At 40.9% G+C, this 27,860-nt stretch overlaps 2 protein-coding genes across 2 annotated transcripts; both read right to left on the bottom strand.

Moving 5' to 3' along the window:
* Positions 1-13,417, bottom strand: LOC112572555 (universal stress protein Sll1388-like). Its single transcript, XM_025252289.1, has 4 exons — positions 12,905-13,417; positions 2,334-2,417; positions 1,634-1,725; positions 1-516 (listed from the first exon to the last, which is right to left on the bottom strand). Exons 1-4 carry the CDS (start codon positions 13,140-13,142, stop codon positions 307-309), a joined length of 624 nt encoding a protein of 207 aa, XP_025108074.1. The 5' UTR covers positions 13,143-13,417; the 3' UTR covers positions 1-306.
* Positions 13,418-15,367: 1,950 nt separating this feature from the next.
* On the bottom strand, positions 15,368-25,597 carry LOC112572404 (dynamin-1-like protein). Its single transcript, XM_025252074.1, has 16 exons — positions 25,396-25,597; positions 23,932-24,076; positions 23,473-23,594; positions 23,006-23,255; positions 22,418-22,566; positions 21,885-21,989; positions 21,335-21,448; positions 21,100-21,191; positions 20,813-20,933; positions 20,302-20,448; positions 19,537-19,629; positions 18,869-19,048; positions 18,361-18,549; positions 17,828-17,885; positions 17,405-17,616; positions 15,368-16,910 (listed from the first exon to the last, which is right to left on the bottom strand). Exons 1-16 carry the CDS (start codon positions 25,495-25,497, stop codon positions 16,854-16,856), a joined length of 2,136 nt encoding a protein of 711 aa, XP_025107859.1. The 5' UTR covers positions 25,498-25,597; the 3' UTR covers positions 15,368-16,853.
* Between the last annotated feature and the right edge of the window lie 2,263 nt (positions 25,598-27,860).

Raw genomic sequence — 27,860 nt, 5'->3', positions numbered from 1 at the left:
TAAATGTTGTAGTGTTTAATAATAATAAAACTATTACATAAACACAAAAACACAAATAGCTGACAAGCAATTTTCTGCCGACGGTACAGTGTTTATTTACTAACACTGTTTTGCTGCATCATGCACGCACGCACACAAACACACGAACGCACATAGTTTTCTTGAACTCGCAAACATTTTGATAGGAGCCCTGTCCAGAGTCTCTCACACTGAGGCGGACCATTCAGCTGCAGCGACACGAGGTGTCAAGCCAGTTCTCCGTTTGGACACACCTGGCCGCTGTGCCCCGGGAAGCAGGTGTGGCGCCTACTGCTTGCCCTCCTTGTGCCTCACCACCAGCACAGGCACGTGGGCATGGTGGATGACGTAGTCGCTGACGCTGCCCATCACCGTGCGCCGGAACTTGCCCAACCCGCGCGTGCCCGTCACGATGTAGGTGGCGCCCATCTCCAGGGCGCACTCGCAGATCGTCTGGCCTGGCTTCTCGCCATCCCGCCGAACAAACTTGCCACTTATCTGAGACACATCATCATTGTCACCAATCATTCATCCTCCATCAATCAATTACTCATCAATCACCATCACCATCACCCTCCATCACCCTCCTCCTCCCCCTCCTTCCTCCTCCTCATCCTCCATCATCCATCCTCATCCTCATTCATCCTCAACGTCATCATCCATCTCCTCCATCATTCACACCCTCCATCCTCCTCCTCCTCATCGTTTGCTGGCACTTATCTAAAATCACTATTTTTGTTTGTATGCTTTCATGGATCGAGCAACGGGTATAATCATGGAGGCCTGAGAACTAGTGGAAAGATGTTAGTGACAATGAAGGCGCATGGGGATATGGGAAATGGAGGATGGAAGAGGCGAGAAGAGGTTCGGGTATGTGGGGAAGGAAGGTCGTTCCATAACTGTTGGTGGTCTTCTTCCAGTTCTTGTTTTTTGTATTAGGGTGTAGGCGGCCTACCAAGTCCTCAGGGTGCGTGTACTTCAGGGTTGCCAGACCCACTATTACTACATTGTAGGCTGTCATTGCGTGTTCAATACCATATTTACCTATAGTATTCATCGCTGCCGTTATGCTAACAGTTTGTTTACGAGTTTGTCAGTTACATTTGTTCAATCTGTCAAGACCACATCTTCAGTGTTATTTGTATAACTTTTATACTGTAGATGTCTTGAAGTTTTAAAGATTGGAACTTTATACCCAGATGTTAAGATTATTGTAATTAATTTTAGGGACATAGGCCGCTATTTTTCTTTGATTCTGATTATTGTTTATATAAATCGAGAATGTGGATGGTTGCCACCATTTTTACCATTAAAGAAAGTTGAGAACACCATAGTTCTTTAAGGAGTTGAGAGACCTGTGTAGTTTATATTTAACATCTCTCTCTCTCGGTAGTTTTCATTATAATCTTAAGGCAAGTGTGGGTTGCTAGGTCTTTCTCCACAGATGCATGTGAGAGGATTATTGTACAAAGTATGATATTCTCCATTTAGTCTCGTTCTAGCAGATTAGGTGTGGACTGGTTACATTCATGAACTGTCAGTCTGGTTTCTAAGCCACTCATGTCTGGAAGGAGGCCAGATAGGCCCCGTCCTCGCGTTCACCGGAAATACTCACTCCGAGAGTCTTCATCTTGATGCTGAACTTGTTCTCGATATGTTTAATCTTCGTTTCCATTTCTACCATCAGTTCCTGCACCTTACCAGGACCTGCAACACATCACAGCTTTACTAAGAGTGAAGTATTAACATGGATGTAGCCTGCAATAACTGCAATAAAAAATAAAAAAACTAGGTGGCTGCCCACCGCCCAGCAAAGGGCACAACTAATCCCCTAGAAGGAGTGGGTGTCTTAGTTGCTTGTTCTCCAGCTCATTCCCAATGTTATCACACTTGCAATTGCCAGCAACTAGTGTCGCCAGGGTGATCATTCCGCCCCCTCCAGCCGCTGTCATCACGTGTCATTTCCAATGCCAAGTTTATGTGGCGATGCATTCACACCTCGCCAGACTCCGATAGCCTGCAATTGCTGAACTCAAATTTTATGGTCGACATCACTAGGCTATGCGGGGAGAGGAGGGTGAGATACACTGGTCACACAAGCATCAGCCAGTCGACAGAGTCAGGCTACCTCCTATACACTTATCAGGGCGGACAGGTCGACCTGTTCAATTCTCACTCATCGTGTGGACACTTTAATACATGTTACACACATTGTGATATCTTTATACTACACACACTCTACACTTACTAATCATGGTGGCTCTACACTATACACTCATTATGATAGTTCTACACTACACACACTCTACACTTACTCATCATGGTGGCGTTGGCGAATGTCTCAGGACAGTGAAGTAGAATCAAGGTGTTGTCGTCCTTGTGCATGTTGGTCACGTACCCTACAACATCATCAAGTTAGCCCTGTGAAAGCTAAACAAGTACACAGTATAACTACATCAGGTTAGCCCTGTAACAGCTAAACAAGTTATAATAAATAATAAATGTAAGATTTATGCATCGCATACTCACGATCCTAAGGAGCGCGCTCCGCTTGAGACAAGAACGAGACAAACAGCATACGAAGGACAGAAGGATAAACAACAGTAGTGGTGACTAACAAAAGACAAATATAGAAAACGCAGGAAAAGTACACAGTATATAGCTACATCAGGTTAGCCCTGTGAAAGCACTGCCATTACACAGTGCAGCTAAACTCATCAACTCTAGTTCACAGTTGTGCTCAGTGAGTCGCAGACCTGGCTCAACTCGATGAGACCCTGTGCCTCAGTTCTTGTCATGTGACCTGATGGGGCAATGATGAGTGATGATGCTGATGCTGACGAAGTTGCCAAGTGCTGTTCTCGGATTTGTACGGTTACCTACCGGCTAACAACTTAGGGTCGAGGTTACACATCACTCGTTTCAAGCAAATGACGGACAGAGAAAAGCGTGATGCGAGGAGTAATGGAGGCTGGGAGTCTGGGAAAGACTTTTTGCGTTTTCATGGCAGCTATTCTATTTACATATTAAAGGATTATTGTCCGTACTCACAACGAGGCTGCAAGTGAGTGTGTGTGGGCGGGGGATTGGTGTTTTACGCAGAGCACCCGCTCCTCTTGCCACTGGCACCCGACCTGTTCCGCCTCGTGTGCTTCCCGTACCCGATTGTCTTATTATCTTGTTTCTCAAGTCTCTGGCACCAGCTGCTGTGTCCACAGCACACCATCCGCCCTGCCACAAGCTCTTCAAAGCCGACTAACAGCAATTGATTTTTTCCTCAGCAACTGGCGCCACATCCTGGCATCACCAGCCCTGGTGAGCTCACCTCACCCTCCGGGCCTGGCCTTATGTACAAGCAGGCGCGGGGCTGCCGGGATCTTTCATCACACCTACCGCATGCCCTACCTACTTCAACATGCCAACATCTACCTCGCATCGAACAGAGCGACCATCAAGCCAGATCGTTCATGTTACACAATCACAATAAAACATTTTGCCATTTTCAACAAGTGCTCCATTCCAGGGAAACGATGTCCCACATGTGCTAAAAAACACCGGCACAGCCACAGGAGGGAATATTCAGTTTTACAACCCAAAGCAGCGGCGTTCAGATTCTGTTTCTGGTTGAATGTCATTTATGTGTGTGCTTGTTGTTTAGATAATGTAGAATCTTGTTATTTTTGTGATGATATTGTGTGCTTGTGAGCCATTAGGGAACGACGTTCTCCAACTCATTATTATTTATTATTGTTAACACTAGTAGTAGTCGTCTTATTTTTCTTCACGTGTAAGACATAAACTGTGAAGCATTATTAAGCACAATCTTACCATACAGATTTGTAGCAAGTGTCCATTAATGGAACCTAATCCAGAATATTAGCAACTACAGGTAGTGTCACACAAGCACATAAAGATGCGAGTAAAACAAACGGACAAACGAACGAATAAATAAATACATGCACGCACGCCCAAATTGACACACTGACTTTTAATTTGTCTTGGACAATAGACTGCTGTGTCTTTTACTGTATCTTGAACCATAGACTGGTGTGTCTTACTGTCTGGCCACTGCTGTAAGTCTTGCCGTGTTTCTCAGAACAGACCTCGTGTCTTGTCAGATGGACGGCCGTGTGTAGCATGGCTGCTGTGTTACTGTAGCCAACGTTTCACGGTTAAAGGCCCGGACTACGAGGCACTAATCCCCTCACTGACTCAGAATTGTTTAACCCAGAGTATTTGCGCTGATGCAATCAAACCAGGCAGCGGGTGAGGCTGTACAAATGTTGACAGAGGAATTTTTTCCCCGTCAGCCAGCGCCACCGGTCAGATCATTGATCACTCCGCTTTACTCCCCCTCCCTCGTGAAAACGGTGATCAAAAGGCGTTATTCTCGCTTTCAAACCGGAGAGACGAGCAAGTGGAGGATAGAGGGGAGGTAACTCAAAATGTTAATACGGTGATCGCTCTTGTCCATGCGCGCACCCAGCCTGGCAGCTCTTATCGGCCCTGTAGCCGCACGTAGAAAGTTGAAGAAAGGAGGACAGAAACTTGTGGACTTTGGCGGCAAAGTATCAACACGCGTCTCTTTCTCCCTCGTGCAACACACGGTCTTTGACATTTGTCTACAGCGACATTACAGCCTTGGTCTGCGGCTGTTCTCAGCGACTGCAACCCAGATTTTATCCGCCTTCAAGAAAATATTTCTTCCGCAGCTTCTTCTTGTCGTAGGAGACAGGTTGTGGGGTACAGGGGAAACTACAGCAAAGATCTGATTCTTTGTTAACCGATGTGAGCTTGTTATTACAGACTGCTACTTGGGTGTTTCATCCGATAGCAGGTGATGAAGGCTGATACCGATTGACCTTCCCGTCTAGGAGTGTCCTTTCATCAAAGCTGTTGTCCAGACGGAAGTATTGACAGTTCAAGGAGTTCAACATGATGGCTCGCTAGTATCAACGAATGATGTGTAGCAATACATCTTTAACTGACAGCTTTGTAGTAGTACACAAGCCATCATTTCACCAACTGCTGTGTACAAACCATCATGTTTGTATACTAATACACGAACAGCTGTGTTATAGCAATCCACTGATAAATCAAGGGATCACGATGCACAGACAGCTGTGTCATACCGATACACAGACAACTGTAGTTATACCGATACACAGACAACTGTAGTTATACCGATACACAGCTGTGTTATAGCAATCCACTGATAACTCAAGGGATCGGGGCGAGGTGGTGTTGAGAGGACTGTTAGCTTGCTGACTGTCACCTAAACATCACAATCACGTGGTCTCTATCATCCATTTGGCGGATCGATGGCTCAGGTCCATCGCCCTGTATGCCGTTGGAAGGCTGGTCAATGACCAGTGAGGACGTTGCCGATGACTTATGCAACTGATGCCTCCAACCTTTTCCTGGGTAGATGTTCATTCTTCACTTATGGTCTCTTTTCTGCGTTGACAAGAGTTAATTGGGGTTCAGCAATTATAATATACTCAAACACACATGCCTGCAATTTTTTAAAAATGCTGTGTACATTTGTAATCCTGAAAATATTTGAACCAAATATAATTAAATCGCAAAAACAGATACTTGAAGTTGATCTTAGTGCTAAAGATCGAATACAAAATATGAAATTCCCCTCAAACTTGTAGTGGCGGTGCAAATTTTTTCTCATTAAATTAGCAAAACTGTGGGGTCTACAAAATATATGTTTAGGAGTTCGAGGAGACAGTACAGAAACCAATGTTTTCCCAATGCATATTAATTTTCTGTTGTGGCTGTGCAGTAAAAGTACATAAACAATAATAATCATGACTACTCAGTACACACATACCTCCTGTTGGAGGAGTTCATGGCATTTACAGAGTTTTTGCACGCATGCTACACACACAGGCACTTGCACAAAACCTAACACACTCAAACACATTTTTCCGAGCCAGTTTATTCATTTGCTAGGGGATAGGTGTTTCACACAGAGCCAGCAACCAAGACTATATCACGGCAAGGCAGCCAGTCATGTAAACAGATGTGACATGCAGAGCGTGCCCCAGACGAGAGCTGAACCCAGGACAGCCAACCCTCACTGTATCGGTGACAGACGCAAACCGTTGTACCACCAGACCGCCCTTTTCTTTTGGAAATCCATGAAAGGATAATGTTGGACATTAGTAGGCATAAACTGTACACTTAAGTACACAGCAATGTCGACAATCACTTTTTTTAAAACACACTTTTATTTAACTCACTGTGTGCGCGCGTGTGTGCGTGTGTGCGTGTATGTGCGCGTGATTTCGGTGAAATGTTGCAATCAATTTTTCACCCACTTTCATCTTCCTAGAATTATGAAATTTTCCCCAGTTTTCTTTTTCCTGGGGATATTAAATTATCTCCAGCAGTCGACACCTAGTAAAAAAAATTTTTTTTTTCATTTTGTGAGAACTTTTAGGCTGAATTAGGGGAGATAAATAACTGCTTCTCCAGGACGGAAAACTGTTTTTATCTCCCCTAATCTAATTCGGCCTGTAAGAAGGGAATAATAAGGGTAATAAAGGGTAATAAAAAGGGTAATAAAGTAAAACGGGGAGAAAAAAAATCGAAAAAACTGAACAAGACTAAACCGTTCAATAGAAGTAAAAAAATAATTTTGTAAACACTTTTCCACTCTTGAAACTTGGAACATTCCGGGGCTCCTCACTTGTATATTTTAAGTTACATTACAGAAAATTCCAAAACTTCAAGAAAAAAGTACTTCACCATTTTTTAAGCGTTCTTCAAATAAAAGTGTTTAAAATATTTTAATTTATTGTACACGCATCAACAGCCGACATAACACCGGAAGAGGTCGCGTTGGGGTAAAGGTCACATGCATGCATAATTTTCCAAAGGTTGCGGGCAGACGATGAGAAGTACACCGTCTGTCCCGTAATGTACGTGTATGTGTCCTGTCTATCCCGTGATGGACGTTTCTTGCTTGTTCATCAAATTGACCTTTGGTTATGATTCACTTAATAAGTTTATGTTGCTATGAAAAAACTTTATTGAATTTCGAATTCTGCCCGCCGTTGTCTAGGCAGGGTGGGACCATTAATGATTTCACGGACTGGATGCGGCCTACAGACCGGAAGTTCCCAACCTCTGCCCTAGAGAGTATACCCTATAGGGTCTGTGGTCTGCCTGGGTTGTGTCCAGTCGATCACAGACGTTTTTAATACGAGAGGCACGGGGCGCTGTAATGGACAGTCTTAAAGGAGCAATTCCAATCAAGTTAGCGCCTTTCATCGTTGCACGTTCCTCTAGCATTACAAAGAAATCACCGAAATAAAGCTGAATTTAGAACCTCCACGTTCTTAAGAGAAATTGGCCATGAATCACAGTGGACTCTGACCAACATGGCGGCAATGGGCGTGCCATTCTCAAGAGACCGACATGCCCTACACCCGGATGGTGCGGCCGTCTGCGGAGTTCATCTGACAAACAATTCGCGTGAGTTCAGCTGGTAAACAGAGCTCCATCGGCACTCCCTCGTGTTGCTCGGCCATCGTCTGCAGTCAGCAGTCAGCATGCGATCCTTCGCCTGGAATCAATACATGAACACGCTGGAGGCCTAAAGTCTCTTAATGAACTGGGCGGTGGGTTGACTGCAGGAGAGAAAACAGACATTACGCTGTTTAATAGGTGGCCATACTTCTACTATGCTCCCACTGCCCCTCCCCCCACCCTGCATGGTGCGTGAGGTACTGTGGTGCAGACCTTATTTGGGATATTTAATGTTTCCTGAGTACAATGTCGCATGAAAATGTGCTATCCACTGTGTAGACATTGTCATGTACAATGCACAGCAAACGTACGTGTTGTGTCGTGCAGTATAGGCAGTGTTATGTTGTGATGTGCTACATGTGCAATCACGTGTTTTTGCATTTTGTTTTTTTTTTAACTCCAGTTTCAGCGATCGTAGTACAGTTTACATGCACCAGCAGACTGCAGGGTTCACATGTTCATCCAAGAAATGACAAACACAACTCAGAACACCGCAGTACTATAATGACAATGCATGTTCGTATTATGCACGTGCAGTTGCTGCTACATACCCTACCAACAGGTGCCAGGTATCTAAGGGCTGTAACTCTGGGCATTGATCACCAGCACCCCTCACATCATTGCGGCACTTCGTCACCTCTGCAAGCGCTAAGGTGCAGCACGTCACTAGGGGAGCACACTAAGGGGCAGCACGTCACTAGGGGAGCACACTAATGGGCAGCACGTCACTAGGGAGCACACTAATGTGCAGCGCGTCACTAGAAAAGCTCGTGCAGGACCTGAGAAACTCCACCGCTCACCTGTCGGTAGGGGTGTAAAAGCTCTGGGCGCCCGTTGCCATGGTATTAACCTGAAGTCTGACAAAGGGAAGCACGCATACCTCACTAGTCGTGACCATCAATAGTCCTGTCACTACCATCATGGTGGACGGCCCCGTGGCGCAACGGGTTGTCACCAATACGGTGAGGATACTGTGATGATACAGCGAGTGGAGGCAGTAGCGGGTTTGTTTTTTTTTTTAATTATTTTAATCGGTGAGTAACCATGAGGGAGAATAATTGCGATGACATTTACGGGAAACCTTTCCACTGCCTGAACATTGACTAGAATTTCTCACAGTAAGACAGGCAAGCGCCAACATCTGCGCTTCCAAGGCGTATATATTATCCTCAAGGAGCCGCATCTCAAGTGACCTTTAATTGTCGCCTGACCCGCGGGAAAGGTGGAGGGAGGAGAAATGGGGTGGATAAGGAGGCGGGGCGAGGAGGAGGGTGACCATTAGGGTGGACGTACCATATGCCTGCCTCACTTTTCTCACACGAGATGCTGTGCGCATTATGCGCAGCCAAGTTCCAGGACAAGAACACTGGCGCCATATTTGTCATGCATGTTTCTGCTTGGTTATGGCAATTGCTCAATTTTTTAAAGTTATGAGCTTAGACCCAGTTATTTAATCAACTGTTATGAATTTACTAGCTCGCCAGGCCGCAGTAAAGCGGTAACTCCATTGGAGAAGGGATTCCGACGTCTTTTAGTTTTAAATTTAATCTTGCGATTTATGGTCGTTGAAATTTCACTCTAATTTATGAGCATTGTACTTCGTTCGACCATATAATGTTATTAACCTTCTGTGAAATTGCAAAGTTTATTTTAATTTCATATTTGAATTCTCTAAAAGTCCATCTATATATGTACAGTTTGAACGGACCGCTTGCTTTTTATTATATTCTATTGACAAAATATTTGAAATTGCCTAGTTAATGGCTTATACGTTTTAAAAATAAACAAGTAGATATAGTTGACAACAGTTGACTGTGTTACATAGTTACTATCTTATCACTAAACACAGCATATACTGTCGCAAACTTGCCAACACGTGTACCGCTACCACCTGCAATTATTTCGCAACTCACATATTTTCACCGTTAATATTGTGTTGGTATTTGGAAGATGTGTGATCTTAAGCTATTTTTTAACCATATCTCATTACAGTCTGAGGATGGCCATATGCCTGCATGACAAAACCATAGTAAAAGCAGTAAAGGTTAAAGAAAGAATTAGGTCCAGAAGCAGTTCCATAAAGAGTTTCATAAAGAGGGGTCAGTGGATTGAACATGTGGTGGTAGTTGTGGGGGGTAAGGGGCTGAGCACTCATTGGCAGCTGTTGTCCTGGAGGTAGGGATGCCAGACAAGCGGCTCATGGCGCTCTGTGCCGAGTGTCAGCTCTCGCACTAAAGGACTTCCATTGTTTTCCTTTCGAAAACGCTTCTGAAAAGCAGCAACACTTCATGGAAATATGAAGACTGTTTTGATAAGAGCTGTATCAGAATCAATGGCATCAAAATTCGCATAAAAGCAAATTGCCACGTTTGATAGCCACACACAACTTGCTTCAGTTTCGGAACGATCTTAAAATTATGATATTAAATTCTTCCATTCTTGCAGACTACATCAAAACCACAAGACTATCGGTTTCTAAAGAAAATACTTTGTAAACTGCTATCTCGCCAAAAAGGTACAGAAAAAAGGTGGATGTCAAGAAATAATGATGGGAAAGCCACGAAATAGTTTTTTTTAATAGTTTTTTTACAGGTAAATAAATTATAACTCGCCTGAAGGATGGACTAGCAGCCCCTACAACTCACCTGGTGACTGTGGTGAAGGAACTGTGTTTAGGAAATGTGAACCACTGCTCCACGTGGACAAAGAACTCCATTTCTAGACGATCGAGATCGCTCAGGCGTCCCTCCAGTAAATACAGACCAGGGAGAATCGTGTCCCAGTTGTTTTTAAGTATACAACAATATTTCTGCAGTTTCCGTGAAGGGAAAAAAATACATTTTAAAACTTGCTATTTTTGCAAAGGCATTTTAAGGAAGTATCTGCATAACTACATTTTGTTCCATTATTTTAGATGCAGCAATTGTTCCTAACTGGTTCTACTTGCAAAATCGTTGTTAATATAAATTTGTAAACCTTTTTTTTTTTTTTTGGTTGAAACATTTGCCAATTTGAAATGTATTTGTAAGTTTTATTTCTGACATGTATAGAAATGTGCGCGTGCCACCGACACTGTGTGTTTGTTTGTTTTTTGTTTGTTTGTTTTTGTTTTTTTTGTTTTGTTGTTGTTTTTTGGGGTTTTTTTGGTAGGGTAGGAGGTCATTCCCCCTATCACCATTTGACATTCGAACTCAAAAATCCTTTTATAGTTGTGTTGATATCTAGTTCAAATGTCATACGGCGACGTGGTCATCCAATATGTCACGTGTTGTGGAAGGTTTCGTTGTCCCCGAGGAATAAGCTCATTGCGAGAAGTGTATGCTGTACAAGGGACATGATTAGGTATGTTTGCATGTGACATGGCAGCATGCACTGACACTACCCAGTCACAACACTTTGTTGTCACAAGCTACCCGAGGGCGTGGTCACCCTGGCATGTCATCTTCTCCACGACACGCGCAGTAAAACAGTAACAGGAGGCCTGTGTTTGTTTTTACCTTCTCAGACCATTTCCAGAGAAATAAATTTTTATCGTTTTATCGCGGGTTTGAGAGCCCAACCTGTTATGTGCGTAAAAAGATCGATGTTAAGATCGATGTTAAGGTCGCTGCCAGAAATATTGTCACCCCCACCACACCCCACCCCAACCCCTTTTTAGTTGAGGGAAGTAAGCTCCTGTTTGTAATCAACCTATTGAGGCACTAGTTGGTCCATGTTTACAACACAGGTGCGCCTCTCAAGCCGCTCTTGCCTGTCTTCACCGTTACACCTGCCTCCCGCAACGCGGTGCCCGCAACCTCTTGCAGCTCCCATGGGCTACGTGACGTCACCAGTTATCGCCAGTATGACGTAATCACTGGAGTAACAGGTGCGCATCTTCAATGGACGGTTTGAGTGGCCTTTGATTTATTGTACTCACAAACATCGATCTGCTGTTGAAAGATTCTGGGTACGCGAGAGGAGGTGGGTGGATGCATACAGTACCCGCTTGACATGATCGAGAATGACAAAACGTGTTGCGATGTACTCGTGCCTTCATTTTAATATCCTGTCGTTCGAGCTTGATTTTCGACGAAAACGCCACCCAGTAAAGCCACCCGGTTCTCTCTCTGCCCCACCCCACTTCTGCTTGGTGCGAGTGTATTCACGTGTACACATCTGTTCCCCCTTCTAACACACAAACACTCATACACTACTCCTACCCACCTTATAATCGGCCTGACGAGCTTGCAGGATATTATGATATTCACACAGTTTTTGACATGGAGGATCACAATAGTATTACCGTGGGACCTCAGTGCAAGACGGCTTATTTGCAACCATGGGTTTATTTGTTTTGTTTTTTTAACCCACATACGGACAAGAATGGCAGTTTTTACTGGCATTCAAATCTGCAGCTATGGCAACCCTGTTCTGTTTTTGTGTCACGCTGTTTGCTCCCTGCAGAGCGACAGACGAAATAAAAGTGATCAATGAGGCTGAGTGCCGGTGAATTACCCACGTGTCCTGATCTGATTGACTGACTAAAAACTCGGTTATACAGGCTTGAGGTGACTACCTGCCTACATGATGTAGCAGACTGTAACAGTCTGTGACAGGCTGAGTAACGGCCCATATGTTATGACCAGTGACATGACTGAATTGGTTTTGTTTCATACAGAAAATCTAGGAAACAACAGGCCGATATACAAATGTTGAGAGTTTCACTAGCAAAAAAAAAAAAAAATTACATATGTAGATATTTCTACATGTAACAAAGTCACTGAAATGTCAGAAACAATTTGCTGACATACGATACGTGAGAGTGTCACAAATATGTCATAGGTCATATATATGTGTATACATACTTTGGCAGAAATTTCTGCAGCATATGTCACGGTGTCGCATTGTATCAAAGACCACAAGATATAGTAACACATCGTCTAACATCCACACAGTGTGAACCAACTGTTGACAAAAATCGTTCTATGGACACCCTCTCATCTCCTGTCTTTGACTCTTTCAGGAAAGATGCCACTCCCTCTCGCCTGATCGATCCCAGCGACCTCCCCTCGGCGAGTGCAAATATCTTAACACCGACATGAGAGTCAACATGTAAGATGAAGGACAGCATGTAACAACTGACATGACTGTAGCGCGTGGCCGGGTGCTAGCCACACCCCGGGTGCTAGCCACACACTTCTTGCCGGCTCCGGTCTACTCTCTCTTTTCTGACACGGGAGGAGGGAGGGGAAGCAACTAAACCGAGAAATTACCGAACACTTTGAAAAAGCCTTGGAGATAACGAGAGGCCAAACGCCATTACTCAACACCAACACCACCAAAAAGTGCGACAACTTACAGTCGAAGGCGTACTCGGCGTTGTCGCTGCCGTCGACGGCCAGGAGAACTTTGCGGACTGACGTGGCCATGCTGCTGTTGCCCGTGGTGCTGGGTATCCCGTGATGCCTGCTCGCAGAGATGCGCGGACCACACGGCTCTGATGGGCGGGTGGCAAGCGGTGTGAGCAGCAGCAGCAGGGCGGCACCACAGACACCAGCGCGGTGCAGGATGGGAAGGGGAGCCTTTCGTTCGGCCATCGATTGGTGCCAGTGGTGAAAATCTCTCTCTGGAGCTGGCTGGCTCGTGGGGGAGGGCCTGGTGATGCCAGCATTGCCTTTCGCTGATACTCGGGTATGCCGGCAGCTTGGGACTGTTCGTGGTGTCCTGGCATGTTCCTGGTTACGAACAGCACGTGCGTCACTCTGTGATGTCACAGCCTGGTGCTTATCACTCTTATGGCGACCAGCACTGACCCGGTCAGTTCGACCACAACCCTGAATTGATTCGGCCACAGCCCTCAGTCGATTCCACTGTTCAGTGTAATGACATGTTTGTTGCTCGTTACATGTATACAAAAGGACAGAATATTTTTTTGCGCAAATTAGTCACGTGATGTACGTAGGTCCGCCCCCATTGTTATCAAATTAAAAAGTAGAAGCTGTTAGTTTAATCTACGCAATAGAGGAGCAATATCGGCATGGCACTGTCGTAGGGCTCATGGCTATGCTTTTTAAAAAATAAAATCGTGAAGGTATTAGAATATTTCGAAAGCTCTGATTTATATTGACTTGGGTCTACTCTCCCTCACTCGCACACAAGCAAGATGGACATACGACAACCAAAGACGAGTAAGCGGAGTATTGGCACATCAAAATTCAAATATTTCGTGACTGAATTATGATGCAAACACCGGTGCCAAGGGTGGCACCACCCAAGGCCCCGCACATAGCGCCTGGTGGGATGGTACCTCGGGAGATGAGATAATCCATAGTTTTCATAATCTTTGAAATTCCATAAACTCAAATGTGCCCTGATCAAGGCAAGAATATACGTTTATCAGCCTTTAGAATACAATAAAACTGTACCTGACATGTTTATCACGGTGCACTCACTAGAATTACACACATTTTCTGTTGCCCGATTTTTTTTTTTATTATTATTATTATTCGGAAGTCGTTCCACTCTTTACAGCATTGTAACACTGTGCAATTTATTGCCGCACCATGTGATGCCGGTTTTAAAGCCCCACAATTCTATTTGCCCAAGGCCCCGCATCCCACCAGTGCCGGCGATAGATGATGATTCGACCGCCCCTCCCCAACCCCCTATAGCTGCGGGGACGACATGGCCCCTGTTCCTTGTTTTCTGGGGAAGTAAGGTAGGGGTAGCGAGGCTAGCTTTCTGTTTGTGACATGACACCTAACGCTCCGGCACTCGTTTATGGAGTCTCTAGTTTTCTACTAATGTGCATTATCTCGGCCTCTACAAATATGAAGGCACCCTCCACCTATCCAACATCCTGACACCCAGATCAGTGCATCTGTAACTGCCATGTTTGAGTATTGTAGGGGGGTATACTCTATACTTCCTCCTGTCTTAACATTAGGTGTGAACTTCTGTGATGAAGGATCCTGGTGTCAATGGTGGTAAACTCATGTCTTATTGGTGTATTGTCTAGCACATACTTTGATGACACAATCATGCAATATTGAACATAAAGTAATAATTATTGCTATGAAATAAACATAAACTGATAGTATCCCCACATCAAGAGATGAACCCATGCGACTGAACAAGACTGTTGGTGTTGCCCTCGGTCTATACTAAAGGAAGGTTTTGCAGCTGTGATGTAGTTTCCTCCCCACTCCTCTCTGGAACCACCACACCTTGCAGTCCAAGGATGATCCTTGCAAGGATGATAGATGCCAGGAAGATAATATAATAATATACCTGGTCACACCTATGACATTAGTCTTTTCTGATTGTTGTCACGTTTAGCAAATAAGCCTAATCATATCTCCTGGGCCATCAATTGGTTTACATGTGCTAAAGCTGCTTTTCATCCGATAAACAGTTACTTTTTTAAACACATTCTAAACAAAGTTCTGCCTTTTTCTTTAGTCCCATGTTTGTAGCAATGATTTTGCATTTATTTTTTTTCAGTCTAGCTTTCTGTTATGCTACACAAAAAAACATCTCCAGTTCATCCTTTCCTCTACCATCCTTCAGGGCTTAGTGCATTAGCTTGTTATCCATAAGTTCATTTAAGAGTTTTGACATTAAGCATGGTTTATCTGTAAAGCTTTCGTATTTTTAAATTTAAAAGCAACCAGTGCGCTCTACATGGTAGTGTCATGACAGAAAAGGAGCCACTACACTCTACATAGTAGTGTCATGACAGAAAGAAGTATGCTGAAACTATGCAGACGGCTGTTGATTGCTGGTGTATAATGACACAGAAAATTACACAGAAGGCAATTCAGACGTTTCTAGAAGTCTTTTTTTTTAATTGTCACAAAGACTAGTGGAAGTCAATATCATGAATATATTACAGTCCATTTGAAATACAAATATTTTTCAGGCAACCTATGAACACACATAATCATTTAAATCAGACAAAAATCTTCCCTTTGCAAAACAAGAACGTTTCTAGCAAAAATGTTCATGATGACATACATTGCATAAATACAAATTATATTCAATCATTATAATGACATCATTTTGAGTGGAAAGAAGTCCCAAACTTTTAGGGTCTATTTCATCAGTTATTAGTCTACACAGAAGTCCAACAGCTATCACAATACTTATCAGCTTAAATAAATTAAGCAAATAAGTCTAAAGATTTAAGACAAGAAGGAAATATGTAAGTACATCAACAGGCATCTGCTTGTCATGACTAGTCCATGATGGAAAATCTACCCTTGATGTCTTCAAGTTGATCAGTTCTGCACTGCCAGTGGATGTTTTCACAGGTTGAAAGTCACCAACAAATTCTGCTTGGACTGCAATGAGTGGAGTCATCTAAAAAGCTCTGTCAGAACATCAGTCCCACTGTTAGTCTGGAGATGTGCCTGCTGCTCCTGTGATGACACTGTTGGCTATCACTCCATAGCTGCTTACAGAGATGTCAGCTGGAGGAACCAGCAGCAAGCTATGTGGAACTAGGGCAGCATTCACAGAATGTAGACAAGGCCTATTCTTGCTCATAATCTCCACTAATCTGGCATTGTTATATCCTTCATTCCACTGAAATTTCATTCTTGACATTGCATCTGTCAGCATCACCAAGGACAGCTCAAGTCTTCTTGCTTCCATGCTGACATTTGATGCTTCTAATAATCAAAGTGAGTGAGCAAGAGCTGCTCTCTGACTGACAGCACTGAGCAGTGTGCACATTCTTCTACTGTCACTCAACAACTATATATATACATACAGTCATATATATATCAAATATATTTGTCTTTAGGGATTTGCTTGACATTAATGTCTCCTCATTGTATCTTGCTTATTTATGAACTACAGCACACAATACATCAGTGATGAAATGTTGAGAAGACCCTTGACTAAAGTACAGCTATTTACTGTTCTTACTGCAAAAAAAGGGAAACGTGTGAAAAATTTTGACAGTTTTAAAGATCACACCTTCTTGCAGGTAAGACATCTGGTACAATGGGACATTGTGTTTAAGTAAAAGAACTACAAAAGCTAAAGGTCATTTTATGCCTGGAATAGGCATGCCTGGCAGATGTGAAATATTTTTTATCAAACCTGTAGAGATGCGGTAGATAGCACACTGTGCACTACACATCCTCAGTCTCTGTGACAAAAATTGTGAGAGAGGAGAACAGTCCTGCTCTTCCCTCTGTATTGTCCTTCATGCCCAGCACCACCTTTTGTCTTCACATCAACTGATTGCACCAGTCCACAGTTCTGGTTGGCTGACATTTGCAGCTAGTGAGACTACAAGATCACCATAAGTGGGTTTCACGTATCTCACCAATGATCTGGCTAGCTCTTTGCAAAGCCTGAATCAGAGAAAAGATTAACTGGATGAACTTTTGTCTCAGACTGTAATATTCTTTAAAGGAAACTGAATTTCAATATTCTTTAGTCTCAGGCAGTGGATATCAATACTCTGTAGTCTCACCACAATTCACATACCTACTGGTTGTAGCTTAATGATTTACTTGCATTTCTTAGTAATAGATTTTAATCTGCATTTAGTCAACAGAACAGGAAATAGCAAGAAGTAATAGCATTCCCGACATGAGTAAATTTGTCATTGATAAAAAATGGACAGAAAAGAGAAATCAGAAAGGTGCTGCATATAAAATGAATGTCATGTCTGAAAGATCAAAGATAACAAATTTTACCAGTTTCAGTTGTTTGCAGTTGCACTTCAAGATAGTAAAACAACTTGCTTACAATTTTGCAGTTAGGTACTACTTCCTAATGCATTCAAAACACTAACCTGCAGTTGCAGGTGCTAGGACCTTAAACATTAAAAAATATAATTAACCTGTAGCATCTCTGAAGCCTCTTTGCGGCGGGCAGCAATGTGCTCGGATTCCTCCAACAAGGTTTCAATCTCTTCTCTCTTATACAGCTGACTGACAAGCTCACTCTGCAGGTTGTCCTTGATGTAGTTGACTAAGAAATGCATGATGGCTTTCGGCGTACTGTCCTGTATGTTCTTTCGCACAATCATGAAGTAGGAACGTATCAGACGCTCTGTATGTAGCAAAAATAAAAAACCACTATGAATTAAATATAGCATTTCAATGCACATTCCTGCATATACCCATCTACCTGTAAGCATAATGACTGACTGACAGGTATAAACATACACTCTTGCAACCATCCTTCACAAATCAACATTCTATGAACAACTAGTCACAGAGGAACACATTAAAAGTAAACTGAAATCAGAAAATAGTCTCACCAATGACTTCACAGTCCCTTTGTTCCCTGGCTGAGAGTTTCATCACAGGCTGCTCAGGCTAAACATAAGCATAGTGACATGACATGTGTAGAGTGACATGATATGTTCCACAATCTACACCAAGAGATATGCTCATCTCACAAATGTGTGACATGGACAAATGCCACTAGGAAAGACATGCATTGCCATGGATGAAATGCTAATAGTGAAAGATCTATGATGAACACAGGATAAGCTATACAAACTTTCATACTTATACTGCACACCAAGTATGTCATAATGACAGACTCACTTTACAATAGACAGATGAATTTTATCAGATTATGTATTCCCTCAACCCACCCACCCCCAAAAAAATAACTGTCTGAGAAAGCTGATCTCTTGTAAGGTTGCACAGTTACAAACCAGTGGACTGTGAATGGGGAAAAGGAAAGAAAAGAAAAATGTGCCAGCATAAACGCTGACAAAAAGTAATGTGACTTTTCCATTGGGGACCTTCTACAATTCACCTGCACACAAATCATGTTACTCACTACTTCAGGTAAAAGATTTATGCCCCCTTTTCTGGAATGGGAAGGTGAAGGGACAGCACTGTTTGGCCCACTGCTAGGTAGTGATGATGTCCCTTGCTCAGATCCTTTGTCAGCATTCATCTCTAGCTTGCTGCCTCTAATAAAATTTGAGATTTTCCATGGGCCTCCATTCAGTTCTGGTGCTGAAGACTGTGGACACATATTTTTCTGTTTTTATAGCTACCAAAAAATATGTAGTTTATGCAATATATACCGAATTAACTGATACTAACTAAATTCCTAGCACATTATTAAAACAAAGATGTCATTGTACTTTTCATCAAAATGTCTAGTAAATATAGTTGTCCAGAGGCTTGTCTGAAGAAAGCAGAGCTATTCCCCTTTTTTTTAAGGTATTTGGAGTTTTTGTGGCATCTCAAGCCAGGAGCTACTTCTAAAAACAGCAAGTGAGAAGGATCACCAGTGTATGTACAGGTCTACACTTCCTCTAAGAAACCTCTAAGCTTACCTTTGTTTCCTCATTTTGACGCTCCAGAAAGGTCTTGGTGAGATTTGAACCTGTTGTGGTCAGTTGCCTTGGCTCACCTGAACCTCCCTCAGTGAGGGACCTGTGCGCCAAATGAGCCTCAGTGAAGTCTGGGTGTTTGGTGTTGATGTAGGCTAGTTCCACTGCTACCAAGTTCTCCACCTATAAAAGAGTGATCACAAGATGATAAGCTGTTTTTTAGTACTATTTATGTGTATTCTCTCACAAACGTGATAATAATTATGAATAAAATCCTGCACTCCTTCCTATCTGCACAAACACTGAAATTTGTACCCAGCCTATTCATTATGTTATTTCATTGGTTCCTTGATTAGCTCTTATTACTATCACTTACAGCATTATTTACAATAGCATAGTAGAATCCCAACCCCAGGTATGTGTATGTGTTAACTACTTCCAGTTTATCCTTCCCATAAAGGCACTGTTATCTAGCTGCTAGGTGTCCTCCTTTACAAAAAACAAAGGGAAAGAGAGAGACAGAAAACAGAAGTGTTAAAATCATCCTTAAATTAAACCTTGACTGCAAAATTAAATTCTTTGCAAGAGCAAATGTTACTGGGAAAATTAATGTTCCAATTCACTAGATTTGCAATTCAGGCATTGCATTTAGTATTTGTTTCATGGCTTACCATAGTATTTGTAGGTGGAAGTCTCTTTCTCAGCAAGTTTGTCACCACGTCTACAATCTTCTCATGAAGCTTGGGAAATCTCAACATCTCTTGCTGCAACAACAGTCAATGTACAGAACTCTTATCAGCACACTGCCTGCACATACAAGTGCATTCATTTGCACATATTTTAAGTAACAAATCCCACAGCCTACACTTACAGACACAAGTACATTCATCTACAAATACTCTATGTAACAAATACTACAGCCAAAAGAGTCAAAATGCAGTAAAACCTATAGCCTATAAAAAAAAGGCTACTGTCAATGCTCATTTGACTAATCCTCTCACCTCCCCCAAAATACCAATGTCCTTGTCAGCTGACCTTGCAACCCCCCCCCCCCGAGACCTTGCACATAATTTGTTTGCTTGTCTAAAGACATATTACTTAATATACATCCATGGTATGTTCAACAGCATCAATAATAGTACAATGTACATCAGAGGCCTGTCTAATATTAGTGTGCTCTGGAAAAAGACCTTGAGTGACAAGCAATGTATACATGGATGTTACTGAGTTAAACTGTACCAAACCTTTGATGCCTAAATAAAAATATCTAGTTAAGCCCAAGTGCCATAATACACAACTACTTTGTATGCCAAACTGCTATTTGATGCTAATGTGCAAATATCTGATGGTAGCTGAGACCCAAACTGATATCAGATGCCTAAGTGAAAATCTATGACTATACCCACATGCCAAAAAATGGAAATCTATGACTGCACCTGTGTGCCACAGTGTTGGATCATGCGTTGCATTTCCTCATGAACAAGTTCAACGCACCGCAAGCTTGGCTCTTCCAGGCGCCTGATTTGCCGTTTCACCAGCAACTCAAAAGATACTTCAGGTACAAATAAGGAAGGCCGGGGACCCTAGAAAAAGTATAATACGATGCTAAAAATTGTGAAAAAAGAATGGTACAAACTAAAGTCTCATAGAAATGATGAAAAGAGAATGACACAGACACAGTTTTACTTCTGTTATTCCCATCCACTCAAAGCTCACTGCAGATATTATCTTGCAATAGTGACAACAATATTAACAATTTTAATAAACTGCTTTAAAAGTGATTTGGAGAAACAACATACAAAGAAATCTAAACTTCAGTTAAGACATCCTGCAATAATTAGAGGTTTGGAATACAATATTGCTATATCATTACAGATACAGAATGCAACATTGTTATATCACGCCAATCCAAACAATTTAACACATTACACTATAAGGTGTACTTACAGTTGCATTTCTAATGGCAGTCAAAACATCCCGGGTGGACAGTCCTCCCAGAGGATCAATACTTTCCAGAGTGCGGCCAAAGGTTTCATGGAAAATGTAACAGATTCTGGCACCTCCACATCTGTTGATAAAAAATATTGGTGAAAAATCTGCAAGCTTATCTGACAGTATCAAAAATATAGCAAACACCACTTTTCTTTACAAATACAGTTCTGATTATGCTAAATTCTAAGTTTGTATGCACATGCCTATTTTGACTCGCATGTATGCATGCAGAGTTTACTCACAATTCTGTAGTTTCAATATTCTTGGATGTTCCTTCAATTGTGCTACAATATGCAGAAGCAAACTTAGTGATGATTTGAAGAAGTAGCTGTGCCTGCAAAAAAAAAAAAAAATTACAAAGAAAACTCTTTAAAACATTTGACTAGAAGGCATGACCATCTCTGTGTCATTTGATCTTAAGAAGACTAAGAAATATGGCAAGTATTCTATGTAAATGTGCAACAATCTGTCATCAACCTTATCATCAACTGGTTCTCCAAAAGAGCTAAGAAGTGACTGGAACTGAGCGATGAGGACGTTAATACGTGTTTTCAGTTCTGGTAGGCAGTCTCGGATGTGGTGCATCAGCAGCTGTAAGTAAAAAAATGAAAAAACTGTGAAATTTAATACACATGATACAAGACAGCTGTTAATCTGTGAATTTGGCTGTCTGGACATATGTTGTATCAGTGTACTGATTTCAGCTTAATTCTCTAGAAAAAAAGTTGCTCTCTACTAGACTTTTAAAAACCTTCTGTATTTTATAAACAAAATAAATATGACTGATCAAATTTTACTAAGATTTTCTCGTCAAAAAAGATTAAGCCACAAAAAGCAAGCAAGGAATATATTGGCTGGCGGTTTAGAAAGCTTGGAAACTCTATACATGGTCCATATAAATTGTACTTTTTATGCCAGAAGCAATAATGTTAATCTTCTGAATCAACTGTACTAATCCTATTACTGAGATAGCAGAACTTGTTTTTTCAGCAAAAGATACTACACTAAACAACTTATTGATTCTCACTCTGTTTAGTGTCTTTGCTAGATAGGGTGTGCCATTTCTGCTAGCAATGGAAGGGTATTTTTTCTGCAAAAAAGAGGCTTCATCTCTATGGGCATCTGCCATTTCCTGCAAAGTATTAGAAAAGTTGAAATATTAAAATTGACAAAAAAAAAAAAAAACAACAAAAAAACAAAAAAACCCATCAACATTTATTTCTCTCATTGTGCACACATGCAGATTCTTGCATATGTATGGATGTGTGTTAATTCATGCATGTGTGCCCAAAAAGAGGAAAGAGAAGGATGCACACATGTTTGATGTTTCTTTTTAACAAAACTGTTTGACATTTTTTTCTAAAATGTTTAATATTGTTTCTGCAAAAAACAAAAATGCTATATTTATCATAACAGAGAGTGCAAAAATGACACCATTTAAAGGATAAATTATGTAGTCTCTCACTGTTTATATCGAAGGAAAGTTAATGATTGATAATATTGACATTTATGTTTCCCTTAATTCTACTTTTCTACTGATGAGAACAAATATAAGCCCACCTTCTTGTTATTTATATCAGCTTGGCTGCGATTAACAACACCTATAATGCCAAGTTTGACTGGGATAACTCGGCCACACAAAACCTCCATAGCATCTGTGCCAGCATCCATGAGGTCCAGCTTTGTGATAACAGCTAATGTACGGCGGCCTGATACAAGCATTATTCTTAAGAATTACTGTGTGTTTTACATCAAACTATATCATCATCATCATAATAGAACTAACACAACACTAAAGATCATACAAAGACATATTCAGCATGTTTTGACAACCTAGACATGCACAAATATACAAACTCATCCCTGCCATGTCATATCATCTATGTTAAACTGCATGGCAATGTTCATAGAGAATCTAACTGGTGCTAATTACATGTGACATGCAATGAAAGGGACAAAGTAATGTAGCAGAACATGTCACTTCTGCCTGAACAAAAAAAAAAAATAAAAGGGATAGAAAAAGAAGTTGGATTAACAGAAAAATAACTCTCATAACAAAAAATGGACTAATCAGAAAATTAGTGGTTGAGAAAGACCACAACTTTCAACCAAACACAAAGAATGCAGACTAGCAGAGAATAAACATACCATCAGGGTCCACTTCTCGAGCCAGCTTAAGGGCCTCAGATGTTGCAAAGTCTGTGTTGGCAGCAGTGACTGCCAGTATGACGGAGTTAGGGTTTGTGATATAATAAAAGCAGAGGTCACGAATCTGCATCTCAATATCAGGAGGCTGGTCACCTACCGGAACTTTGGTCATACCAGGTAGATCAATCAATGTCAAATTCACAACATGGGGAGAGAATATTTTGATGTTGATTGGTTCTAGGCATATACCCTGAAAAAAAAACAATAAGCAGCAATAAAAATAATACATCATTCCTAGGTATAAAATGATCAATTTCAAGAAACCAAAGCTTTGTAAATGACTCTCATTACAAACTTCAGTCATATTAGACAATAACAGAAATATTAACTTCTGATATTAATTTTTTTCAGAATCACAACTTATTTCACAAAAGGAATGGACAACTTTCAACATAAAATCAACTAACCTTGTTTGTTCCTGACATGCGTTCTGTCTCGCGTTCAATCTCTCGTCGTACTTCCTCAAAATCAGAATAAACTTTCTCTTTTGTGTGAAGAAATTTAGCCCACTCCTCAGCAGGAATAAACTCTTTTAGAGAAACAAGATGAAAGGCAAAAAATGTTACCTTGGAAATGAAATACTGCTTTACTTGCTATTGTTAAAGACTATAAAACAATATTAAAAGTGAAGAAGAGGGTTCTTTCTAGTGCCCTCTGCAGCAACTGCTTTATGCTGCTACAGCTTAACAACTGTACCGTCCTTTAAATGGGGAATGGATCACCAGAAAATAACCAGGTTTTGTTTGGTACAGTCATGTAATTAAGCAAAGTAATGGCTCTATACTGTTCTGTGCTATTGCATGTATAGGTGCATGTTAATGTGTTGGAAACATGTAGTGTATATAGCACATGCCCAGTCTACTCACTGCCATCCTGCGTGTGTGACTCTCTGTCTTCTTTGCGAACATACACGAGCTGCAGAATGGTTGGCCGTCGTGTCACAATACCTGTCCCTCTGGGCAAGAAGTCTTTTCCTACCAGACTCTCAATTACAGAACTCTTGCCTGAACTCTGTAAAAGTACAAAAGTTATTATTACCATGGTAAGACAAAACCTTCACTTAAATGCATCCAGTACAAGCTGTAGTAGTCGATTCAACGACACTGAACACATGTTAAGTGGTATCAAGTGGCTTAAAAAAATATTGAACTATTGAGAAACTAAAAAACTGTGAACTGTAAAAAATATGACAGTGCATGGTAAGTCTAGTGATTTGCCACTTCTGCTCAGCTCGCCTCCGTTTATGTTTGGCTTCCAGAAGATCAGACCCACTGTGGTATACCAAGGAGAAGGGGGACAACTGTAGACAAGGTGATGAGTTTAGTGGGGCATAACTATCCAGGCAACTATGGAGAATGGGAACAACTTGGTAATGGTGGATTCAGACAGAATGTTAATGCGTAGGTGGTCTTAAAAACCTCCATATCTAATGAAGCAAGGCTACGCACATCCTTATAAGCATGCGGCGTGATTGGCATGGCAAGGTCCAGTGTGCGCAACACACAAAAATGGTCCGAGGAAAATACATGATCAACAGCCAACAATGTAAAAAAGACAATCTCCCTCTCTGTAGACCACCCAGTCCACAATGTGACCCTGAGTGTGAGTGGGCTTCGGGACAGCATGGGCTAAATTAAATATTTCAATAATGCCAAGAACTTTCAACACAAAGAACTATGTTGGTGAGTCAAAATGAAGGTTAAATGATGGTGATGATCTCTTTATTTCTGGATTTGGTCTTCCATATCGCTGAGACCGCTCAGCAACCATCACAGGTAAATCCACTGGAGGGGATGTTTGCTTGTATGTCAACAAAAGATACTGTAAAACTGTTGTTGTGCGTGAAACAATCTGCATCCCAGATATCGAACTGTTGTCAGTTTCCCTTTGCCTCTTCTATCTCCCTAAGGAATTTCCCAAAATGTTCTTTACAGTATATATTCACCCTAGACAGATGTTGTTTCTTCTTATATGTCTGTGTTGATTCTGTGATATATAGTAAAACCACTGTAACATTTCCAAACAACAATGGTCATCAATGTAAAGTCCCCAACAATAAGAAGCGATCCTTTCAAGCTGCTAGCGTGCTCTAGGAAAGTCCTCTATGAAAAGTTATTAATGGGTTAATCCTTCAGGTTGGTGGAAGACAATAAAGGCAAAGAATAAGAATTATGAGCCATAAATCATTTCGCATGTCAGATAATTAAAATAAAACTTAATTCTATAATTGCTAGCAAACAAAAGAATCTAGTGCAATCATCTGAACGATTTGATCAGCATCTAAATACTCTTGTTGGTGTTATTAGCGGTGATTACGTATGACTTTGTACCTGATTTCCTATGACAACGATTTGGGGAAGCTGTATTGCTTCTGCTCCCACAGTGTTGAATACATCCTGAAGCTTATTTATCACAGGAATCAGCCCTTCCATGTTCACGTCTCACCTGGCTTTACAATGACCGAGAAAGGTTAGAGGTCTATACACATCTAGTCAACTGGACTCAAACGGAGTACAATCTTCATATAGACCGATTCTTGATAAATGTTAGAACATCCGCAAAAATAGAAATACATGTAGTTTGTTAAACATGATTTGATTATCCTTGTTGCTTTGTGAAAAAGAACATGTATTTAGATTTTCAATAGAACTTTAATAATATATAAGAAATTTTGCCTGGCATCAATGTATGGTTTTATTTCTTGGATTATTTTCTCCTTTTAAAAAATCGATTTTTTTTATTTCAGGGGAGACAATTCAAACTGCCATCTTTGTATGTCACTGATTTTGCAGATCATACTAATGAGATTAGGTAATCACAACTACGATCTATTTGACGAAACCTGTGACATCTGCCGTGTTATTTAATGTATACCGTTAATATGCCTGCGTCCTTTTGTTTTAACGGTTTGCTTTCGACATGAAAATCGCAGCCATCAGTTGCTTCATTGGCTGTTACAGCGTGGGTGTCACCACGAACTTGGACTTGGACTGCAGGCAGACGATTTTTTCCAGTTAACTGCTAAAACGAAGCATTAGACGACATAGCTTCCATCCGGTTTATTCACATTTCAGATTAACTACTAAAACGAGGCATTTGACGTCCTATCCTTGGTGTCACGTACATCTTCCCTTATTGACGGAACCATAAGTAGCAGCATTTCCCCATCTGGCTTCAAAATTATAATCTTCCGTGGAGGAAGATGTACTTTTCACTCACTCATGTAAAGTATATTTATCATCCCTTACTTTTTTTTCATTGGGTCATCCACTTGGCCTCCAACAGGAAAAAAAAATATTAAAAAAAAACTCCTCAGAAGTTCAAAACCTAACATGAAAATAAATAAGAAAGTTTATCATGTAAGAACGAGAAAGAAAAACTGGGCAAAAACTTGAATACCTAAGGGGTTAACTTTGTTACCTGGAATTCATGACATTCCTGCGGTAGATTAAAGAATGTTACGAGAGAGCACAAGCAATATTATTGATACGACAGCTGTTTTTAAAGACTTTCCTATTTTTCAATGTGTTTTTAAATATGCGGAACAAAGAACAAGGTTTCTGTAGTTGATAAATTGCTGTATTTGGAGCCATGAGAATGTAACAGCACAATTTTCTTGATGCTTTATGCCTATACATTCAGAAGCAGAGAGCATGTGTCAAAGTATAATGAGTGTACAATGGTATTCTGTGTAGCATACAGTCTTATGTCCTTGAAACTTACTGTATGTTTGCTGAATTAGGTATTTAGAATATTTTGTTGAAAATTTGTATCATAGTCATTTGTAAATAAATTTTGTTCTGCAGTGTTTAAATAACTTAATCACCTAAAATGTCATAGGAACATCATCATTAAGATATGAGCCAGTCTGCTACAATATTTTTACATGAAGATTAAAGCAAATATTTTAAAAATAACAGTCCTCATCAGGATGCTTGTATAGTGTGGAATCCCAGCATGTGGCTAAGCTTTCAGTGGTTCACATTGCCAGGCCATGAATGTGGAAGATAACTATTATAAGGGAAGCGTGTTAATACTCTTTCTGAACACAAACAACTTGGAAATCTATTTAAACAACTTTTCTCTCATGGTTTTAATGTTTTCTGGGAATACATTTAGCCATGCCATTTAGAAATGGTTGTGCCATTTAAGAAGTGGTTTATTTCCTGTTGAGAAGACTGGTTCCCTTGCAGAAAAGTAGGAAGTTATCAGAGCTCTGATGTTTTGAAAGCTACCTAAAACATTAAGCACATACCATAGCTGAAGAACAAGTTTTTTTAAAGTTTACATCAATGTAAATGTGATGGTGGATCCTTACCATTGGTGGGCTTGATTCATATTAGTGAATATATGCATATGTTTACACACATTTTGAACTTAATCCATTTGCAGGAATCTCTATATTATTAACATGGTAAATATGTCCCGTTGTAAAATATGAGGACAACTAGTTTGTGCAGTCATTTGGTGGCTGTCATGCAGCAGATTCTATAACAACTGGTTTTAGAGCTAAATTAGAATTTTCAACAGATGCCCAGAAGAAAATGTTTTTTTATCAAGGCTTTTGGAAGTCAAATAAGTTTTTATAATTTCTACAGAAAATTTATGGTGACAATTTCATAAAAATTTGAAAAAATAGGAGCCTCTTATGCAAATGCAAGGTTGTATTCATGTATTCACATGCAGAAAATCAGACCTAATTCTTTAAAATTCATAATATGTATCCCCAAAATATTAATGAATAAACAGCAGCGAAAGCAAACTACAAGGATTTTTAATGACACTGCTCATATTG

The sequence above is a fragment of the Pomacea canaliculata genome, linkage group LG9, assembly GCF_003073045.1.
Source record: "Pomacea canaliculata isolate SZHN2017 linkage group LG9, ASM307304v1, whole genome shotgun sequence".
Lineage (NCBI taxonomy): Eukaryota > Metazoa > Mollusca > Gastropoda > Architaenioglossa > Ampullariidae > Pomacea > Pomacea canaliculata.
This window is presented reverse-complemented; position numbering and strand designations above follow the sequence as displayed.

What these genes read in the sequence shown, in the direction of transcription:
- LOC112572555 (XM_025252289.1), bottom strand. Translation starts at nt 13,142, where the DNA reads ATGGCCGAACGAAAGGCTCCCCTTCCCATCCTGCACCGCGCTGGTGTC. An exon ending in CGCCAACGCCACCATGATGA is followed by an intron (nt 1,726 to 2,333) that starts GTAAGTGTAGAG and finishes GATGTGTTGCAG; the next exon opens with GTCCTGGTAAGGTGCAGGAA. An exon ending in TCAAGATGAAGACTCTCGGA is followed by an intron (nt 517 to 1,633) that starts GTGAGTATTTCC and finishes GATGTGTCTCAG; the next exon opens with ATAAGTGGCAAGTTTGTTCG.
- LOC112572404 (XM_025252074.1), bottom strand. Translation starts at nt 25,497, where the DNA reads ATGGAAGGGCTGATTCCTGTGATAAATAAGCTTCAGGATGTATTCAAC. An exon ending in TTCCACCTACAAATACTATG is followed by an intron (nt 19,049 to 19,536) that starts GTAAGCCATGAA and finishes ACTCTTTTATAG; the next exon opens with GTGGAGAACTTGGTAGCAGT. An exon ending in TAAATCTTTTACCTGAAGTA is followed by an intron (nt 17,886 to 18,360) that starts GTGAGTAACATG and finishes GCTTATGTTTAG; the next exon opens with CCTGAGCAGCCTGTGATGAA.